This window comes from Physcomitrium patens, chromosome 16 (assembly GCF_059467195.1).
Source record: "Physcomitrium patens ecotype Gransden chromosome 16, ASM5946719v1, whole genome shotgun sequence".
In the NCBI taxonomy this organism is placed as follows: Eukaryota; Viridiplantae; Streptophyta; class Bryopsida; order Funariales; family Funariaceae; genus Physcomitrium; species Physcomitrium patens.
The window spans coordinates 11,835,510-11,857,728 of NC_143425.1; the positions used below are offsets into that span (position 1 = coordinate 11,835,510).

The window sequence follows — 22,219 nt, forward strand, 5'->3', positions numbered from 1 at the left end:
GATTTTTACAAGATGTTCTTTTGTCTATTTTTAGTGATAATCAAAGTTGCATTTCTCTTTCAAGGAATCCTACATTCCACGCTTGTATTAAGCATGTTAAAATTCAGTATCACTTTGTTTGTGAAAAGATTAAGAGTGGCAACATCAACTTAGTTTTTTGCGAGACTCAAGACATGGTTGCAGATATTTTGACCAAAGGTCTAACTTGTGAAAAATATTATAAATTCAAGGAAATGATTGGCATCATCAAATTGAGTTAGTCTAATATATCATTAAGTGGGAGTATTAATAGAGTGTATAACTCCTTTTAGATATAAAGAAGAATGGGTGGTTGATACTACTTTGTTCGTTGACAAGTTGTAGCTGCCATTTGTTGGTGGTGATACCATTTAGTTGTCGTAGTCTATCAAGCCATCATATGGCCTAATAAGAAGAGTATCCACATGTTAATTGGACATTGTTGACTAGGCTAATTGTTTGTGTGTTTATACTAGAAAATCCATGTGGTTAGACCATGGACTTGTACTATATGAGGAATAGAAATAAAGGTTTATTTTAAGCATTAGTTCTCTTGAATCCTTGATAGTAAGGTAGAGAATTCTTTTGTATTTGTTTCATAAAACTTCTATCTTATCAATACATTTTTTTTTTTTTTTTTCATATGATTTTATTAGAATTGTTCTAAGTTTCAATTTGAAGAGACTTTATTTTTTTCGGTAATAAATTGATTATTCAAAATAATGTAATTTTTTTTTATTAAAAAATATGATATTCAAATAAGAAATTACGAAATCTTTTTTTAATAATTTTTCTTATTTTCTAATTTTTTTAGAGATATTTTATTAAATTAAGATAAAAATTTATTCTTAAACTTTTGAAGAGCTTATTTCAAATTCTAATGTTTAAAATCATATGCTTTATAGTTTATTATCTACAAATTGATGGTAAAAAAATTATAAATTATGATTTGAAGGAATATCTTTATTAAAGTGTAAATTAACAAGAAGAGAAGTACATCAAGTTTTTACTACTTGTGAAGTTTTATTTAATAATAAAATTATGTATTTTGTTATAAAACACACATTGTTCTTTGTAAATTATGAAAACTTTTTATGAATTGATCCATTTTGATTGAAGATTGTTAGAGGTCTTGAGGCTTAATAACTAACTTCATATTTTGCCAAAATTCTTAAAGAATTGAAAATTGTACTCCAAAAAGCTCAAAATCTTTATAAATCTTATAAAAATTGTTATTGAAGAGCTCAATTAGCTTTAAAAATTATAGATTAAGTATAGATTTTGAGAAAATTTATTCAAATAGAGCAATCTTTAATGAAATTAGAGTCTCAAAAGTTAATTTACAAATAAAAATTGATTGATTAGAATATTTTTTACATTGAAAGGATTATTATGTTAGTGAACAATTATAAGAACCTTCATGTAATGTTGTGAATGAGCTACTGAAGTTATCAAATTTTTATTGTTGTTATCCTTACAAATCCAATATAAGTGATTGAAGATCATGATATCATTAGTATGACATTCTCAATAAAAACTTCAAAAAGAAGCTTCAACATCAAACAAGATGTAAAAGAAAGGGACTCAATTAATTATCATTAGTGTGCTATAGTCTATCGTTTGATCTTTTACTTTTTTGATTATAATCTGTAGTTATTTCATAGCAACTTCAATATATCAAATAATAATTATAAGTCATATAGATATATTTTTGGTAGGAATATATTACCAAAAATAATTATTATAGATTATAACCATGCAAATGACATCTCTTAAAATTTTAATATTTACAAAATTTCTAAAAACTAAAATTTTAATGAAAAATTCATTGAATTCCTTGGATCTTTTTACATTGATAATATTGTGAAGGTAAACTTCTCTCTCATTCCAAATTACAACATGGCCTCAATTAAAGTTTTTTTATAATTGATGGTATAAAGTAGAAGTAGCAATAAACAAGAATGAAAGAAGAAAAATACAAAACAAGTGAAATAAGTGCAATCAAGCAATTGTACACTACAAAACTAGTCACAGTCTGTTCATTAGATTTTCACTCAAAGAAAAATAAAAGTAAAAGTAAAAAATATATTTTTAGATATATAATTATTTTATCTTTCCAATGACATAAAATTCATATAATTTCAAGTTACTATTAATAAATTATGATAGATTTAAGATAAAATATAAATGATAAAAAAGTTAAGTGAATAATTTTTACGTCAAGGATAACTTGCTTAAGAAATCAGGAGCTCGAGCCTCACCAAGGCTCACAAGTAGTGTATTTTGGTCGTCCAAAGAGGCCTTCAGGCCATAGTCCTATCTTCCTACCTATATTCAAGGTGCTACAACTCATATGGAGATTGTGCACCTCTCTTCCTGTAAAGACTACACTAGCTGCTGGTCCTCCTATTTTCTACTAGTAAAACTACTTTTTTGGCATTTTTGACTTCACCATGATGTTTGAAAACACCCAATTAGCCTAGAAACCTTGTATAGTCTTCATATCTTGTTTCATTTCTTCATACTGACTTTCAAGGTGATAAAACTCAATTTTACCAAGGTCTTGAAATTTTCTCTAAAAATTCATAAAAAATCCTAAATAAATTATAAATAAATTATAAATAAATTATAAAAAATCCTATAATATTTCTATAAAACTAATATCTATATAAGGCTATATTTTTCTATCTTGATGATTTTTTATAGTAATAAAATCAATTTAAATCCACTAAAAATTTTATTTTCTATATATAAAACTTTAAAGACATGAAGTTCTTTTTTATACTTCTATTAACTATTAAATAAACATTGACAGGATTTTTGTAAGTAATACATATAGATATGAGGCCAATATAGACATTAGTCTCAATTACTAATCATTAATACTCAATAATGAGTGAAAATACTACACCAACTAAAATAATTGCCTCCAAGAATAACTAAGACTCCATTTTTGTAACTTTTCTTTTAATAAGACTTTTATACTTATAAATACTTCTAAATTCTAATAAATATATAAATAGTCAAAAGACTCTCTAATCTTAGTATTTATCTCATTAAATGATTCAATACTATATTTTTAACCAATCCACCAATTAAGATCTATTGGTGGGACTCACAAATATTGTGTTTTATCTAAAGATAGTAAAATATTATCTTTGAAATATCTACAAAAATAACTTATATCTTAAACTAAAGATCGAAGCCTATTATTATATAAGTTAAATTTTATATAAGAAACTTATAAAATTTAGACCTACAAATATAAATAATAATAATATATATAAATAATAATATATATATATATATATATATATATATTTGTATGTTAATTTTCGAAAACAATTATGAAAATTATTTGTTGTACTTTCAGTTTATTTTTTTATTTTTTTAATAAGTATGTTATTTAAGAATTTATTTAATAATAATTACTTATAAAAATAAAAACATTTTATTTCATTTAAAAATATATTCTGTATACTTTTTAATAGTTTTTTCTTTTAATCTTTTTTTTTTTTCAGAATTTCAATGCACTAAATATTAAATATTAAAAGTATAAATTAATATTTGATTGATTCAAATATCAAATATAGAAATATGTTTTTGATAATAAAACATAATGAGCATATAAGTGTTTATAAATTGTAATAAATCATTCTATAATAATACTTTCTTGTGGAGGATTTTAGACAAAAATATTTCTTTTTTATATATTTTATAGATATTTTAAAGTTACTCTACTATGAATATTTTTTAAAAAATTAAGTTTTACTAAAAACTTTAAGAAATTATGAAGATATAAGATTATACTAAAGTATCTAATAATTTTATATACTTTCATATAATTTTATACACTTTTATATAATTTTATACACTTTTATATTCTTATTAATACATCTTCTATGGTTGCAAGGATTATTTTTGGTATCTTTATAATATTCTACTTAAAAATATTCTAGATATTATTTTTCACATTGATTTTTCATCATACAAAATGCATCTAACTTGTACTATTTGCACAGGTCGTTGATCATAGAATTTTAAACTATAAAATAGAAATTAAGGTTTTATTTTAAAATCTATATTATTCTTTAGACCATAGTATAAAGTCAAATAAATTCTTTAATTTTTTATAATAATATAAAGAATTCAATATCTAAGCAAAAAATTAAAAATAAAAATAAATAATACTAATATCATATATTTTATAGTATATGAAATAAAAAATATATATATTTATATAATATTTATATTCTATTATATGTATTTTTAAGATTTTTATTAATATTAAAAATAAATCTTAACTATATTAGCTAGTCTAGAGAATCTTTGTCTTCTTGCTATTTGTTCAAATTCTTTTTGTTATAGTGAGTTGCAAGTAAAAGCAATAAAAATACTTACATAAATATCAAAATAAACTACACAAATAGACTTAAGTAGCACTTGTGTATACTTCTATCACTTCTAAGAAAAAATTTAATTAATAAATTTATTATTTATTTGGTAAATTTTATTTTTATTAAAGGTGATTAATTAAACTTTAATACAAATATATTTTTCTTAATTTTTGATTAAATTCAAATTAATCACGTTAAAAATAATCAATTTTTACATTTTTTTTTAAAAAAAAAAATTGAAGTATAGTTGCATATTCACTATACAAATATATAGTTAGCACGTATCATTAAATTTGCATTTATATTTCTTTACTTTTTATTTGTATTCTTTATCCATATATTTTACTTTTGTATTACATTTAATATATATATATATATTTATATATATATATATTTATATATATATATATTTAAATAATTACTTTTTTCTTTTAAAAGATATAGTTTTATTCCAACTAAATTTCTATTAAAAATATAATATGCTAAGATAAATATAAAAAATATTTTATAATTACAGTTATTATTAAAAATAACCACTCTTTTGATAAAATTATTATTTTATCTGTTATCAATTTATTCCTTGAATATTATTTCTAAAAATTTAAAAAATTATTTATTTTTAATTTATTTTTAAATTAAAATTAAAAAATATTATCAATCACATAAATTTTATTTTCTTATATGAAAATAATTATTAAAACATTGATAAACAATCCTTTGCACATTAAATGCCTAAACGCTTTGTTACATATGTATTGCAAATTGATCATATTTTACTTCCAAAGATGAAAATTATTCTTGCCTTTCTAAACATCCTATTTAAGTAACTACTTTACCATCAAATCATATATACACTTAAATTTTTTTTAACATTTTTGTGCATAAAGAAATTTTCATGTAGTACAATCATGCATTCACTCTCTCTTTCTTTATTCTTTTATTTTATAAGATAAAAAGTTATAATATGTTTTTTGTTTCTTTTTGTTGATATCTTTGATATTTTAAGAAATTTATATATTTGGACTTATTTGATAATTATACTAATAAAGATCATAAATCAACTTGTATCATTTATAAAATTATCTTAAATTCTTTTATCATTTTTAGATATGGATAAAAAAGTTTAAATAATAATTTTAAAAAATCTTGATTAAAATATATTAAATTAATTTCTAATTTATCATTTTATTCTATAATAAAAATAAATCTCAATATATGTGTAATATAATAAATTAATATAAAATATTATTTTAAAATTTTAAAAATATATTTTATATGTTAATAAATATTCAAATACAAGATTCTTGGAGGTTTTTTAAAAATAAAAAAATAAAAAATAATATTAATCTTAAGAATTAAAATTATAATTATAATAAGTAATATTTTATTTTTAGAAAATAATGTTTTATTTCTAATATGTCTATAAATTTCTCTTTATTACTCTTAGCTTGTATATTTCAATCGATTAAAGTATAATAGAAACGTAATTAATACTACAACCTAATGATTACAATTTATTTTTAAGATTATGGATTTAAAGTTGATGAATACAATCATACATTCAACATAGTTTATACATGTAATACTCTAATCTTCTTCAAACCTTTTCTTCTACCTTGCTAAATAAAACAAATTATTTTTGTTGCAATTGATACACTACAATTGTCCCTCATTTATAATACAATTCAATATAAGAAACAATGTACACAAGCAAATAATTTTGAAATATAATAAAATGTAAATGCTATTGCAATGGCACCAAACTATTACATTACATGGCATTACATAGTACAAACTTATGTTAGATTCCAATCTCTATCATTGTTTTTTATGTGTTGTTGTTGTATTTTATTTATTTATTTATTTATTTCATTGCACCTAAAAATCCTTGTCACAATTAAATGATGTATTTTTAAATTATTACTATTATTATTCTTTTGTAAGATTGTTGGCCTAAATTTTTTTTTGGCACATAGAAAAATCTCAGTAATTTTTGCAAGTTTTCTTCATATTTCAAGCTCTATACAATACAACAACATCAACTTGTAATAATATGGCTTTTCAAAGTAAATATTTCTATATTCCAGTTTATGCTTTTATTTATTTTATACTTGAATTAAGAAAATGTTTTACTAAAAATTTAAAATTTTAAAGACATTAATTAGATTTATCACTAAGATTTGTAAGATATATCAACTTTGTGATGTTAGCAATATGCAATTTATTTTATATGTAATTTTCTCATATTTCTTGATACTAAATATATTTTTATTGGTTTTAAAATTTTAATTAATAATTTTTTTAAATTAAATTTATTGCTTCTTTTTAATATACAAGAGATATGAACGAGCATCTTTTTATCTTATTTATTTCAATCTATCTTCTATAATATTACTACATTCAAATTTGTATTGTACTTTTTTTGAATCGTAATTTGAAATTTGAAGTTTTATAATATTTAAAAAAATATATTATAATAAGTTCCTACCATAAAAAATCAATCATTTGCATGTACTTATTTTTTTTTAATAATGTTCCATTCGACATTTTAAAATTAAAAAATAAAGCAATGATTAACATTTTTTTTTTCAAGTTTTTAATCAAATTTCTACAAATTAATTAATTTAATCAAAATTTTAACCACAAAAATTACAATATCAGTCTATATAAATTTAAATCACCACTTTTGCTAATCACATATGTAAATATAAAGTTAGATCATTTAGTTGCTAACACTATTGTATGTAATAAACACATGGAAGACTAATTCACGAGTATTTTTGTAAAAATGTAATAGTAAATTATTAATTAGTGTTCTAAACATAAACTAGCAAGTCTTCAATCCATCAACGACATCGTGTAAACGCGCAAACCAACGAGTAAAATCAAAGTTACGGGGGTAATGGAGCCGCATTGCGAGGGAGGGAAAACGTGAAAACTTGTAAAACTGCGAAGCCTTCCAGGAACATTCGTAGTATTAGGGTGCCGATGGATGAAAAGACAGGCAGGTGGACTCATTCATCCATGGGGTGGGGGTGGGGGTGGGGGAGGGCAAGATGGGGGCGCTGCCCGCGAGGCCTGCCCTGGGTGAATGCGGGTGGCATTGGGCTGCCCGGGCTCTATAAAAAAAAGCTCCCATGCCGTAGACTTACCCACTCCCGACTCTCGTCACCGAGCGGGGGGATGAGCTCGCTCCCAGCGGCGGAGCCACGATCTGGGGTGCTCGATTCTACCACACCGCATCTTTCAGCTCCCCTTGCATTTTATTTTTGCGGGCATTTCAGCTACCCTACGATCGTTTTAATTTGGATTTTCTGGGAGTTTTGGTAGAGTTTTACGAGTAGGGAAAGGGGTTGAGGTTTACTCTTGCGTTGCTCTAGGGATTGGGCGGATTGGAGCTTTCGCGTGGGAGGGGCCCCAGGGGCGTGTAGCTCTTGCGGCTGAGAGGATTATACAGGGTTTCGGTGGATTGAGTTGAGCGGAATTGCGAATTCGATCAATTCATTGGAGAGAGGGTGGTGGTGGTGGTGTTATCAGTGGTGCTGGTATAACAAAGTGCTCGTTGGAGGTCGTCATATTATGGCGGTCTGGAGCGTTGGACTTGACGTATTGCGCCCTCGCCCGTCGTTCCTCTTCTTGCCATTGGTACTCTTTCTCTTTACCCAACCCTAATTTGAACTCTTCTTTGGATTTTTGGGATAGTTTTGAAACGAGCACTGTGATTCATCGTGACTTGGCGTGTCATGACCATCGCGGCGGGAAGAGGTGGTAGTTTTGAATCTTCCAAATGATTCAATGGTCCACGGATGCCTTTTTTATGCTGGATACATTTAAAACCTAATGTATGAATTATTGGAGAGATTGGTTGGCTTAGATATCTCATTTCTTGATATGTGGATCATAGAGGGGAATTGAGCAGCTACTACCGTAATGGCATGCAATATCTGGCAAACTGGATTTGATGTGGAGTGTGAAGTTGATTGTGTTAATTGCTTCCCACGTGGTAATTACTTGGTTGCGTCTCGATTGTCGGATGTGCACGCCTTTCAAGCAAAAGCATTCAAGTTTTCAGCGACGAAAGAGGCTGTTTTTTAGTCATGATTTATTATTTGTTTTTTGACCATGTTATGACCTGATGCCAGTGCGTTTTCAAAGTAATGTTGAAATCCAGCGATTGAACTTAAAACAGCCCGCTTTTAGGGATATATCTGGTTTAAAACCTTGCCTAGGGTTAATCGGTCGAAAGGGGTTGTCTGAAATTGAAATATACTTGCACTTAGCGTTTTGCAGCAGATAGTGTCTTTGTGGCGTCTACGTTGAGGATTTCCAGTAAATCAACGTGGACCCTGGCTATTGGTTGGGGGATTTTGTCACTACATTCTTCAGTGAAATGAAGGTCACATTCTTGACCTTAAGAAGATGATGGATCGTGCGTGGGTTTCCATGAAGGTTTTGAGTTGTTCAATTGACCTGTTAAGAAGATTACAGTTGAGGACCCTGTATTGAAGAGCTGAACATGTGCTTTGTATGCAGATCACCACTCTTGGAATCTTAGACCGATACACGAAGTGGTTCATCTCGGTGTTCAAATATTCTGTTCCTTCCAGGGTAACTTCAAGTGCAGTGGAATTTGAGCTGCATGGATTTTTTTCTCGGGATCCTGCAAACTGGTTACATTTCACCACATTTTAGGTATCGGGTTCTGATGAGCTCTAATAGAATCAATCCATTCAGTTTTGTGAGTGAAGAGGATTTTTGGGAAAGAATGTAGTTGTTTTAATACTTTTTGTTTCTTCCATATCTTCCTCCTCCGAACCGTTAGTATTAGTTTTTCTATCGGCTATACTTGATCTGTACAGTTTCGAATAGCCTTGTACATAGGCTCTTTTAGTGTGCTAGCTTAGCATCCTGACTGCTCTTTATTCGTATCCAAGATTTTTTTTATCTATTGAGCGTTCTTACCAATTGTGTATTCCTAAGTTCCGTCTTCTGTTTTTTTGGTTTTTTAAGTAGTTCTGTTTCCTCTTCTTCTTCTACTACTCCGGGGGGCATTGTGTGTAGAGACATCAGAATAGTTGGTTACTTTTGATATTGTTAATGTCAACAATGGGGATGACCAGTCAGGCTCCTGCTGCAGCCATGTCTGTCTCGAAGCTTACGCAGAGGCTTTCTTTTGAAAGTCCAACCGAGATTGAGAAAGAGTTACAACAGGCTCATTCTAGCCTTCAATCCCTATTATCTCCACCATACAACCTTTCACACTCCACGGCGAATACTCCCCAGCTTCCTCAGGCGCTTTTATACGCCATTTTGACAAGTCCAACGACTGCTGCATCTCCTTACCTCCATCATTTAACAGCCTTGACTACCATCACAGGAGATGGATACACACCTTTTGTTGCTGTCCTCTTGCGGCTTGTCAACGAATGTTATCCAAAGCTGCTTGACCACCCTCGAAGTCAAGTTCTATGGCTATTAAGGCAGCTGATAACCTACAATGCTGCTGATATTGATATTTTGTGTGCCACACTTCTGCGACAGGTACGATTGGTCTTTTCTTGTGCACTCTTTTTGCCTTTTGATCATTAGAGCGAATTTGATGGAGGTAACTGAAGCTTTTAACTGGTTTGAGGTCTGGTGTATTCTTGCATTTTTTCCCTCTTTCTCCACTTCAATTATCTCAGCATTGTCAACTTTTTTCACTTCTTTATTTTTATTGTTTTAAAATTATTGTCTCTTCTAATGGTCTGCAGTGTCTACACTTGGTGGCTTGAAGTAACTGTTCTCACTTTTGTCATTGTGTCAGGTTGCGGGTGGAGATTTAAGTACTGGGAATGTTTGGCTGGCTACTCAGCTTTTGGACGTTATGCTGAGTCATGAGCAATGGCTGTACGAGAAGCCCCATCTTTTTACTATGGCCTTGTATACGTATCTGCGACTTTTGCCAGATCACACTATGGGGAAAACTCCAGTTTTAAATGAGATCAAGCAGAAAGAGATCATGTTCTGTACCAAAGTTCTTCGGGAAAGGTTTCAAGATTGCTTAATGATTGGTCGCGACTTGATTCGTTTGCTTCAAGATGTAGCGCTTCTTCCGGAATTCGAACTTATTTGGAGGGACTTACTGTCTAATCCATCTTCATTTAAGGCACCCGGATTTACCGACATTGGGCAGTTGTATGTTGTCAGGACCCCGACACGGTATTTGGCATCTAGGGTCACTCCAGATATGGAGACTCAAATCAAGTTCATGCTTACGAGCGTCCGGATGGGTAGCCAACGGAGATATCAAACGTGGTTTGCTCAGCGTTATTTATTTACCTCTGAGAGCGAGACCTTGGTGTGTGACTTAATTCGATTCATTTGTTGTGTAATTCACCCAACCAACCAGATTCTGCAGTCAGATATTTGTCCTCGCTGGGCTATTGTGGGATGGCTACTTAAGTGCTGTAAAAGCAACCATATTGAAGCAAATGCGAAGCTAGCATTGTTTTACGATTGGTTCTTCTTCACCAAGACGGACAATATTATGAATATTGAACCTGGTATTCTGCTCATGGTGCATTCTATTCCAAAATATGCAGACATGACCAACTCCCTTCTGGAATTCTTATTTCTGTCGGTTGAGAACTATGATCCGATTCGCCGTGACATTATCCTGAAGGGATTTACAGCATCCATTGACATTCTTGTTGGCAAGGGTGTGGTGCGGTCGTTGGAGCCTCTCTCAGCTTGCCATTTATTGTCGTCTCCTCTTCGCGAGAAATTGAACGCTTACTTCCCCTCCTATTGCAAGCCAGATCCTGGGGAGGGACCGAGGCAGTTTAGACCCGATTCGCTGCCAATAGATGGGGTTCAAATCGGTAAAGGGGTTGGCATGGGGAGTTATGTTCCTACTGGTGGAGATGCTAATATATCACCTATTGCTGCTCAAGGCTCAGAAGCTTCTGGTGTCAGTACAGACGAGCTGAAGCCGGGTGATGTTGGAGAGAGTACAAACAGAAAGAGAAGACGTGGAGGTGGGGATCTTTTCTTACAGTTATGACGTCTCACTGGGAAGCCTAGCTGTTCGTTATTTGTTGTCTAAGTGTGAAGAAACGTTATTCCAGAGTGATATGTACTGCTCTTCTTGGATTTACATGTTCGTACTTTGTTGCTGACAGGTACAACAGATGCTGTAGTTTCGGAAGTACAACTTCTTATTGACGATCTCACCGAAGCTTTGACTCAGTCTGAAGAAGGTGCTGCCGTTGCATTGGAGAAGATACTAGCTTCCTTTACTTCTGCTTCTGGTCAAACACACAGTGGAAAACTTGCCAAAGTTGAGTCTCCAAATTCGTCAGAGATGAATCTGGACCCAACTGCGGCAAATCATACTCCTGACCTTTTCTCTTCATCCTCTTTAGCAGTTCAAAAATTTGCCAGTCAAGTCGTAGAAATTTTTAAAAAAGGGGGTTACGAAATATTTGGCCCACTTAAAGCACTACCATCAGAAAATTCTAATGTTGAGGAATCGACATCGTTGACTTCCACACTCTTGCATATGTATGTGAGCAACAACCATCCCCAAATGCGTCAGTTGCTTGTGGCTTGGCATCGCGAAGAGCTTGCAGTCGGTCCAAGGCTGCTGTGTTACGTTTCCAGGTATGTCGTAATTGTGTGTATTGTAGTTCCTTGCAGGATTTTGGAAAATCTCTCTTAAGTTCGTGATGAGTTGGATGCCCCAGTTAACGTTCCATCCGTATGAGGAAGGCCCTGTGGCTGTTGGAATCCTAGTTGACTGGTTGATGTGTTGGGGTGTGGGTGTGCCAGGCTTGCAGAAGGGGTAGAACCGTTTTTGTCTAGGAGCCCCGCCTCGACAGTAGTTACAGGAGATGCAGAAATTGACTTGTCTGGCAAAGTGAAGAAGGAAAGTGTGTTGAAGAACTGCAGTGCGGCAAATAGTATGAATACGGTGGTTGATGGAGATGGAGAAGTAACTGGTAATTCTGGAAATTCCTCGCAGGAGTGTAGTAAAAATGGTGGGGATGGATCGGCCTTCACAGGAAATCATCAAACAAACAACATATTAAGGGGAAATTCTTGCAAATCTTATCCTAAGGACCTGGACTCACAATTGTTTGTCGTCAATGCTTTCAAAGCGTATGAAGAATTTTTAATACTGTTAAGCGGAGGCAATTCGCCTTTGGAGATTGGAGATTCGAATATCACCGTAAATCACAAATCCAAGAATTCAAGTACTGCACTGATTGAAGGGCAGGCCTCCTTACCATTGGAATCGAGTGGAGTCATGAGTGACGGGAAGATACCAAAACTTGATAGCAAGACTCCTGATTCTCTGCTTATCAAAGATTTAGAAACTTGTTTTATGTGGAACATGCAAAGACTGTCACGGGTTTTGCCCTCAGTTTTCCGCTATCTTCCACATCTGGCCACTGGGAAAGAGGCCATGTTGCTGCTCTTAGTCTCAACCGTTGATCCAGTAGATCTTTCCAATTTTGAATATTGGGTAACAGTTGGAGAGTTTGCTGTAATCGGAAGAGAACTGGATTCCCTTGTACGCCTTGTAAAGGCCTCCTTAAGTTGGGATTCTATTGAACAGCAATATTTTTGGCGACTAATGGGTGCTGAAATTCTTTCTCTTTCTCCTGCTCCCGCCCTTCAGGTTAGCTGCTTGCCTTTTTCCTTCATCCATTTGTGAGTATGCTCAAGTAAACTGACATTTTAATTGTAGGTTTATAACTCGAGTAGTTTGCAGCTGTTAGACACGTCTTGAAGTTTATGCTTGATTCTTTTGAATGACCTTTTAAATTTCTTTTGCATGGAGAAATAGGATGATTAGCTCTCAAGCTAACACGTAACATGTTCTCCTTATGTCTGATGATAAGGTGTTTTATTCCAAACAGAGTACTCATTTGATATGTGGGTAATTATTCTGGCAGGTTGTCGAGTTAAGTCTGGCGGTTGTGGATCCACTGTTGAATCCAGATGCTCTATCATGTTTGATTTGGATTTTACGAGTACAGGCACCCACAGTAGCTCTTTTAAGTGTAATCCTGTCACTCCCTCCAAAATTTGGCAACTTCGTTGCAATTGTGATGACAGGATGGGTGTCTTCGCATTACGTGCAACTCCTTTCTTGTCTACAGCAATTGTATGCTGACAATCTGTTGAGGGATGGCCGCTTAAGAAAGAGTGAAGTTGGGAACAATGATGGAAACTCTGGATCGCCAAGGTATGTTACTATCCTTCCGTTCTTTGAGATATATGTGCCTCCTGAAGTTGCTGGTTCTATAGATGAAAATTTAGTTCGATGATTTTGAAAGATTGACAGGTCCTATGCTGTTTCAACAGGCCAGAAAAGATTAATGGTGCATTGATGGCACCAGTTCTACGTGCTTTTGAGGATTCTAAGACTGGGAGGGTTGCCATGGATGAGAAGGCCGCTCTTCGCACTGGGGAAATTCGACGTGCCCTTCTCAAAGTTCTTGGAATTGGTGAGGTGCAGGCTGTAGATACTTTAGTGGAGAAAGTTGGTGAAAATTCCTAACACAGGTGAAGAAGCCAATATACGAGTTCTGCAATGAGATTTTGGAAGGTTAACTTACGAATTAAAAAGTCAGTAATCAATCTTTGTGCTTTTGTACGTGTTGGTAGGTTTATTACCTGTGATTTGTTGTTTCAGGATAGCTTTATGTACTGTGCATACCAACCGTATTATGTGCATGCATTTATCTTTTCGGTTATGTCTGTTTCTCATATTGTGCAGCTTGGTATCTTTCAGCATTCAGAGGCCGGCTTAGAATATCCTACAAGTGGGTTTTGGCATACAGAATTCGTGTCGACTTTAGTGAACCCGAAGTCAGTGATCCTTGTAGCATGGTTGTCATTGATGGAAGAGCACGGCAAAGGGTTCTCCTTGAAAGGCTAAGCATTCTCTTCTGGTGCGGAGCTTACTCACGTTGGAGGAATTGAGCCGTGTGAAGTTTCGCTCTGCTCCTTATCTTAAAGGTGACCGACCTTGTAGACCCCAATTTTTGTTAGTTTTGCTTCTCTGTCTCGTCTGCGCTACAGTTGGAAGAGGATGTGAAGCAGTGGAAGTCTACACTGGGGTTTGCTTGGATCACGTGCTTACTTGATGGATGCGTCTTGATGATCCAAATGACAACATGAGCAGCACTTGCATTACACCCGGTTTGTTTTGAATACCCGGGTATGGCCTCCACCTTGTGGTGTATTGTGTGAATAGTACTCGTTATAGGCGAACTAGATCGATTCTCACTTACGTTTTGTTGCCTAGTTTTTAGGTTTTTTAGTTTAATAATCTTGGTGCTAAGCCTTCATGCCGACCACAATACTTATCTACGTAGATGCTTCTGTTGTGACAACTGCCGAAAGCTTTTACCTGTCACTTCAGTTTTATAATATTTTCTTTTTTTTTTATCTTGTATGTTGTGCAGGCTTTCTGGTTGCCTAGCCGTGGGTAAAATAGAAGAGATGTGGCTGATTACGGAAAGTACTCTTATGTTAAAATGTTACCTTTTTGCATCTGTTGCACTTCAGTCACAAGAGGTGTGAGTGGCAGTTGAGGTGGCGAAATGAGGGGCTTGGTCGTAAACAGCCTTAATCTTTCTTCCTCTCAAAGTTCACTTCATCTACACGTAGCATCAGTAGTTGTGATACAGATATGGTGAAAGCAAGCAACCAGAACGGCTCATGTCCAAATGGGGTGTAATATTGTATCAATTTGAAACATGTAAAGGGGAACTTCAGTCCCCACTCCTCACACCTTGAAATCTCACTTTGTGAATGGGTCTAGCAGTTTGAATTGCTTCAGAATCACCATTTTCCACCTATGTTCCTTGAATATAAATGAGTTAACTCAGATAAACCCAGGCTTGGTCACTACGCTGCAAAGTAATAAATATGGAAAAATTCAACTATAAAAACATAAACGGAATGCGATTAAGCTGCAAATGGAGAGTTCTTTCGATCTGTAATTGAACGGTGAAAATTCTAGAGAACTGCTTGTGGGTAATAGCTACTCTTCATATAAATGTTCTGATGCTTTTGGGTACAATCAAGTGTTGGGTTCTGCTGAAGGCTGCAAAGGATTGTCGCAATCTAAAGATCGGAAACAATTTGGCACGTTGGTCTTTCGCATCATGTAACTTCCAAATGAAACTCTTTTACCTCAAGATCTTTAGTACTACTTGAAACTCGCAATGCATTATTTTACATGTCGTCAGATAACAGAAATCAAAACCCAGGAAGAAAAAAATTTACACATTCGTTGTCAAAACTCAGTCGGATAAATATCATACATAACACATTTACAAGTTTATGATAGTGCATAACACTGAAGTAAAGAGATTGCAACAACAACAATAAAATATATACAAAAAATAAAATCGCAGTGATTACCTACTGAATGCGAAAGCATCGTAGTGGAATTAAATTGAACGGCAGTTATTCCAAGAATTTGACTAGATAAAACATCAAATATATTTTACTCCGATTGACAAATAAAAAACTGGCAACAGTACTCTGGCGAACTGTTAACAGTAGAATTACCGCCCCAAGTGACTCCTGTTTGAACTCAACTTCTATCTCACACGTTGATGTGAACTCTATGTGTGAAAATTGCTCAATCTGAGACGTCGGGTCCTTACTTCCGCATAAACTTTCTAAAACTTTCTGAATAATATTGCAAAATTTAAGAAGAGCTGTGGAGACACGACCCTTGCAATAATTATAATAACAAAGGCATAATCAGAAAATGTAGGTATATACGCACTTTTAAGTATGAAGTAAACATCTCACAGGAAAAAAGCATTCGGGGTAAAAGAGGTGAAACAGAAAGTGAGTTCAATAGCTGGACTCGGATACCATTTGTTAGATATTTCAATGACCATATTTAGCATCCAGAGTCAAAGAAATACTCTTAATACAAGAACAGAGAACTGAATCACGCCACGTGTAAAATGACAGATCAAACACCTGATTTTAAGTCGGCACTAAAACCGGATACAGGAAGCTGGATACCACGAGATCCAGGAATTGTTCAGATTACATTTGACATGGAGAAATGTGGTCTTAAACGAACTGCTGCGCAAAAGTGTATGCCTGCACACGCAGAGAAAACATACGAAAATTGAAGCCATGACCTTAGCTTCTCTACTTCATCCCTAAAAAATAGCATTGGAAAACCTCACAAGGCTTGCATACTGGTTGAAAAATTACCAAAATGATTTGTCAAATATTGTTCCTTGGCACACACAGTTCGAGCTGGTTTGATTGCATATGACAAAATTCAATTGTGGCAATATCACCAAGCAAGAAATTAATATTTTCCACTTCTTACTAAGCCTTCTTCCACAGCTAGATTCCTCAGACCTCTGCTGTTGAAAGAAGCAATATCAGAGTCCTTCACAAGCTTGTAGTCGAGTTCCGGTATCTCCATCTTTGATAATCTTGCCACGAAGGATCCGTATTTGCCAACAAAACACGGGCTGGTTTTTCTGAAGAGAACACAGCCAAACACTGTAAAACATTTGCCCGCTGCACGATGGTTTAACTACTGTGGCTCAATTACCTTATAAATAAGCGTTGGAGTCCCCTGCGGCGTCCTGTGTATATTACATATGAATACACTTATAACAGTGCGATCAAGATTCGTTGAAATCATGCGCACATCGGAGTTAAAGAGTGAGTTACAGAAATCCTCCAGAAATCAACAAAGACAATTAGACTTTGATCACGAAAAATAGCAAATATCTTTATAAATACGAAGAATTTTCATGGAAATTCTAATATTAAAAAAACATTTAAGCAAAATAGAATTTGGAAGAAAGAGGAAAATAAGGGGAAAAAGTACTTTAAAAAGGCTTTGTAATGTGAAACAAGAATGACATTGCCAGTTGAACAGTTAACTAGGGCAAAAGGGAAAACACATTTACAGTAGGCATACAACAAACAAACACAGTTTTAAGTAAAACTCTGTATGTGCGTGTGCGTGTGTGTAAGTGAGCGCGTCGCGCGCGCGCAGGCGCACATGCTCACACATACAGAGCAGACTCAGCAAGAATCTCTTGCTGCACTTCCCCATCTCACAAAACTACTCTATGAAAAAAAACACTAGAGTACATTTGGTTAAACCATTGCCTCAACAACACAGATGAATGATCCAAGTGCACTTGGAACTCTTTTATTCTAATGAACTGCCTACATGTGAATACTTTCTGCAAATATCATCATGTGCAGAACTTGATGAGTACCAAGCTCAAGATAAAGAATAATAACTAGGTTACCAACTCAGACCGAGTTTGCTTCGAAGTTATCATACTGCAGTAACAATACATGATTATTACTCCCTTAGCTTAAACCATTTAAGAGAACCAATGAGCAGAAAGAGAGAGTAGTTACGCAGGGAGCCTATGAGCTGTACTTAAAAGCCTTGAGACAGTCTCATTATCAGGAAGCGATGGAATGGCTCCTCTTTCAGTCGTCGTGATAGCTCCGCAAGCATTTGCAAATGTGAGAGCCTCACGCAGCTTCTCTTCATCCTGTGCAAGTTACAGTAGTACATAGATGTTCACAGTTAAACCCTTAAAGTTATCATCCTGATCAACATATAGTACAACAGAAAACCAAAAGAATTCAGATGCAGAACAAAGATAACCAGCATAACTAGTACGAAAATACATATTTTCTTCTTACCTCAACAATGGATGGAGACTTCGCAAGCTGGCTCAGAAGACCAGCACAAAATGCATCACCGGCTCCAGTGGTATCAACCACTTGAACCTTGAGACCTCCCACTTGGCCATGAAATTTCTGTATTTCAAACACACGAAGCAAGGTAGCATAAGGATAGGCGATTCCTTGTTATCAAAAATTTCTAAACTCACAGTCGAAGTACAACATTAGACATGTGGACACAGGAAACACGATTTAATGGGTCAAAGGGATAAATGCAAATACCGGGGTGTAATAACGACAGCCTTCTGCACCCTCCGTCACTAGCATCAACCTGCAGCCAGCGGGCATCATTTTCAGGTTGTGTGCATCATCCTTGGGGTCGGCACCAGTAAGAAATATAACCTCCTCGTCACTGACCTGCACAACAAACCATGTCGCAGAATTTATCTCTGTGTTGAGCTTCGCTTAGAAACCATCGACATTTTCCTTGATCACCTTGCTCAATGAGAGCAATACTCCCTGTACATGAGAGCCTTGGAATAGGGCTACAAATTTTCATGCTATCACACCAAACAAAGATGTGTACGAGAGCAATGAAAAAAAAACCTTTATGATATCGGCCTGATCCCAAATCGACATAATGCCTTCCTTCGCGGCGTCAGCCGACGGCCACAAGGGCAGCCGAAGATTCGGATCGTAGGACAGGAGTGCGCCTGCCTCTTTGGCAATGCGCATTGCCTCCAAGTGTGTCGAGCGAGATGGCTCCGTGATCAAACTGATGGATCCATAGTGGAAGATAGACGCCTGACGATGGGCGTCAGAGATAATTACTGTAGTCAGCTACTTTGAAACGCAGGAATGAAACAAAATCAGCAAGTACATGCATACTGCGATCTAAAAAGTAGGAGAAAACTTCTAAAACATGAAACTGTCTTGTGCGGACATGTACAGCAGTACCTGCTGCAACAACTCAATATCCAGCTCATCTGGCTGGAAGAGCATGTCGGCACTAGGATTGCGGTAAAACATGAACTCCCTCTCCCCATCATGCCGCAATGTGACGAACGCAAGGGCCGTTCTTGCATGAGAGTCGAACCGAACACCATTAGTTATCACATGATTGTCCTTCAGAACGTCGCACAGCATGTGCCCAAATTCGTCGTCGCCAACCTACGGAATGCCAATCCTACCATGATCAAAAACCTTTCTAAACTTTGAGAAAATGCAACGTAATGATTGTACCCTCACTTAAAGCAAATAGGCAGTTGTGGAGGCGCGTGACATATTAATACAGCCAATTCCATTCGAGCATGGTGCCAGGCATGGTTGATTCAATAGAGTGACAATCATCCAAAGAGAAGCCTACAGCAGAGGCACGTTGCTCCTTCGAAGTACAATCACATTTAGCGGCTTCTGGAAAAGCCTTAAAGATGGAATTACGTTTCGCGTTTAAATTTCATCCATGTAAAAAGGTTGAAAAAACTCGAGGTATCTTCATAAGCTTTGAGACAATTATGATGACATTTCAAACCCACCAGAAAGCAGATGACATACTTTTCCAATAAATGCTGCCTTTCCACCAAGCTTGGCTATACCACAAGCAACATTCGCAGGTGCGCCTCCGGGCGCTTTCTTAAATGCTGGAGCATCAGCAAGCGATAGACCGCCAACCGTGGGCACAAAATCAATCAGGAGCTCCCCGAAGCATGCCACCAATTCGTTGATGGCTGCAAGCGCACAACCAAATTTTAGCCGGAACCAAAATTCATCAGGATAGAAATGCCTGGGTGCCACACTTCAGGTAATAATTTGAAGTTCGACCATCATCAAACCTTAACAAGGCGACCTCATTGACACAGCCGACTAAGAGACCAACCCTACGAGGGTTACTAAGATTATTCAGAAGCGATCGCCTGGTATTGACACTTTGATCCATGTCTCTAGGTGTGCTAGCCAAGGGGCATGTCTATACAGAGCTCCTGAAACCAATTCCTGGATTTCAAACTAAAAAAGGCTGCACTTCATAGTCACTGGAACGTAATCAACATGTTAAGAGAGAGCGTTGGAGAGCTTGACCCAATCGTGACATTCGTTACGAATACTTGCAAACGACCCTGACAAACAATCACTAGGAGCAAATATTAGACCAATATGGAAGAAAGTAAGATCAGAGGAAAAATTAATGAACAGGAACTCAAACCTTGGGCAACAATGCGATTCGACCTTGGCGAGGTGGCACCTTTCCGGATCGTTAGGGAAGAAGAACCAGCGGGAAAAGAGGGGCGAAAAGATGATTCGAGCGAGGACGTAGGCGAGGGCGACGATTTCCAGTAGGAGATCGAATTCGATCGCGGTGCGGGGCTAGATGACTTCGTAGAAGACACCGACGACTGTACACTACAGAGATTAGAAATCAAGCCCACGCCAGATGAGCAAGCCATTGCTTTCCCACCTTCGCAACCCCACCACTATCCAACCCGATCCGAGCCAATTCGATCGCGCGCCCTTCTCCCTCCCTCCCTCGCGAGCTAGATCTTCGAAACTAAAAACCCCACATGGACTCAAACTCAAGCGAGAATGGCAATCATCGCGGTGGGTCCACCAACGGTAGGGCGCAGGAGACGTCTCACGTCGTCCCAACAGCTCACGAACAAGTGAGGCATTCGCAAGAGGAGCTAGGGGCGATGAAAGCGTGAAAAGGGGGAATGGAGCAGTAGCAGTAGCAACGACGAGGGAGGGGAGGGGCAAAGGCGGCTTGGGCTTGGGATTGGGTGCTTTTGCGATGGCAAGGGGGAGGGAGGATGGGGGCGAGGAGGGCACTCTTCGATTGATTTGGGCTAACTCTCTGACACCACTCTCTGACATCTCTCTCTCCCTGTAGCTGGCTGCCTTCTCATGGCACCCAAACTCCTCCTCCGAGGATCCCTCCCTGCCAACCTCTCTCACTGTTCCTCGTTCCGCCCTCTCAGCCCAGCTCTTGCTCCTGAGCCCCCCGCACCAGCCCGGCCGGCCCTATTCAAACTGCCACGGCGGCCTCGGTCGCAACGCCCGGTCCCGATAAACCCCGTTTAAAAAATCTTCTTGTCCGTCCTCGGATGGGGCTTCCCCCCATAGCCGTGGCGGGGGGGGTACGGGTATAGGTACCACTGAGATGGAGTCCTGTCACACCTCTTCTTCATCATCCTTTTCTTCCACTCTCCAGGAGGGCAGGAGGGCAGGAGGGCTTTTGGACTACTACAGGGGTGCACAATTCATAGGGGGGCTGTATTCTCATTTCCTCACAGTTAGTTACCCATGGCTGTTCCAAAAGAAGAAGAAGTAGAAGAAGCTCGCCTGGTGTAGTGTTTTGCATTCCAAGGTGGCTAGGATGATGATGATGATGATGATGATGATATATATATATATATATACATGCTTAGTTTGATGCTGCCTTGGGAATGGTGTTTGTGTGGGTGGGCATTATTGAATAATGTCATGTCCTAGGATTCCCACTGGAACAGAAAGAGAGAACATTTCCAACATGGTGGCCCTCCTTTTCTGTTGCCATGTTAGACAAGGCATTTACACTCCAGATTGGCCCTTGTGCCCACATCTGCATGTCATCTTGTGGGTGAAATGCTTTCCTCTGCTATGTTTAGTCTTGGACATGAGCACCTTGCTTTAAAATAAAACACACAAATATTTGATAAAATGGTACATTTCCTTGTCTGAGATTCATATGTATATATATATATATATATAATACTCTTTTCAATACATTTTAAATATAATTTATCTTATACTCCTTGGTTAATGTTTTTGCAGTTGAATCAAGCTTATGATCTTTTGTACAATTTATTTTTGGGCTGATAAAAAATTTGCAAGATTTTTGGTGAAAAAAGAAAATGTCTTGTGTGAATTGAATTATTAAAGAGAATGTAGATTAGTATTTTTGTAAAATTGTTGATGAAAACAACATTACAGAAATAAGTTTATTCATAAAACATTTGATAAATTATCAATGCACATCATCATGTGTCAATTTAGTTTACCCAAGTAGTTTTTGTCAATTCTTCTTAATCTAAAAAGCTCTGAACAAATGCCAATTCATCCTAATATAGTCA

The 22,219-nt window shown here is 35.7% G+C and overlaps 2 protein-coding genes and 1 long non-coding RNA gene across 6 annotated transcripts; 1 reads left to right on the forward strand and 2 right to left on the reverse strand.

Annotated features, from left to right (window-relative positions):
* Positions 1-7,566: 7,566 nt before the first annotated feature.
* On the forward strand, positions 7,567-15,203 carry LOC112293589 (uncharacterized). Of its 4 annotated transcripts, none has more exons than XM_024543209.3 (9): positions 7,567-8,060; positions 8,949-9,956; positions 10,222-11,434; positions 11,579-12,059; positions 12,228-13,080; positions 13,358-13,650; positions 13,770-13,970; positions 14,185-14,628; positions 14,876-15,203. In XM_024543209.3, exons 2-7 carry the CDS (start codon positions 9,513-9,515, stop codon positions 13,963-13,965), a joined length of 3,480 nt encoding a protein of 1,159 aa, XP_024398977.1. In that variant the 5' UTR covers positions 7,567-8,060; positions 8,949-9,512; the 3' UTR covers positions 13,966-13,970; positions 14,185-14,628; positions 14,876-15,203. The 4 variants fall into 4 exon arrangements, with proteins under 4 accessions (XP_024398977.1, XP_090113130.1, XP_090113131.1 ...); XM_090257004.1 differs by having other exon boundaries at positions 7,577-8,060; positions 13,770-14,033; XM_090257005.1 differs by having other exon boundaries at positions 7,577-8,060; positions 13,770-14,033; positions 14,200-14,628.
* Positions 15,204-16,266: 1,063 nt separating this feature from the next.
* On the reverse strand, positions 16,267-16,950 carry LOC141046313 (uncharacterized). The gene is made up of 2 exons (XR_016507126.1): positions 16,812-16,950; positions 16,267-16,541 (listed from the first exon to the last, which is right to left on the reverse strand). It is a non-coding gene; the product is annotated as an uncharacterized LOC141046313 (long non-coding RNA).
* A 643-nt stretch (positions 16,951-17,593) lies between these two features.
* On the reverse strand, positions 17,594-20,642 carry LOC112293591 (fructokinase-1). The gene is made up of 7 exons (XM_024543211.3): positions 20,317-20,642; positions 19,671-19,843; positions 19,074-19,286; positions 18,723-18,920; positions 18,399-18,533; positions 18,135-18,251; positions 17,594-17,980 (listed from the first exon to the last, which is right to left on the reverse strand). The coding sequence occupies exons 1-7, from the start codon at positions 20,555-20,557 to the stop codon at positions 17,837-17,839; spliced, it is 1,221 nt and encodes a 406-aa protein (XP_024398979.1). The 5' UTR covers positions 20,558-20,642; the 3' UTR covers positions 17,594-17,836.
* Positions 20,643-22,219: the final 1,577 nt, after the last annotated feature.

Excerpts from the sequence above, each read along its gene's own strand:
- LOC112293589 (XM_024543209.3), top strand. The coding sequence starts at position 9,513 with ATGTCAACAATGGGGATGACCAGTCAGGCTCCTGCTGCAGCCATGTCT. Across the intron at positions 12,060-12,227 it reads CTGCTGTGTTACGTTTCCAG|GCTTGCAGAAGGGGTAGAAC; the intron begins GTATGTCGTAAT and ends TGGGTGTGCCAG. Across the intron at positions 13,081-13,357 it reads CTCCTGCTCCCGCCCTTCAG|GTTGTCGAGTTAAGTCTGGC; the intron begins GTTAGCTGCTTG and ends TTATTCTGGCAG.
- LOC112293591 (XM_024543211.3), bottom strand. The coding sequence starts at position 20,557 with ATGGCTTGCTCATCTGGCGTGGGCTTGATTTCTAATCTCTGTAGTGTA. Across the intron at positions 19,844-20,316 it reads GAATCGCATTGTTGCCCAAG|CCATCAACGAATTGGTGGCA; the intron begins GTTTGAGTTCCT and ends GTGCGCTTGCAG. Across the intron at positions 17,981-18,134 it reads AGTCTCCATCCATTGTTGAG|GATGAAGAGAAGCTGCGTGA; the intron begins GTAAGAAGAAAA and ends TAACTTGCACAG.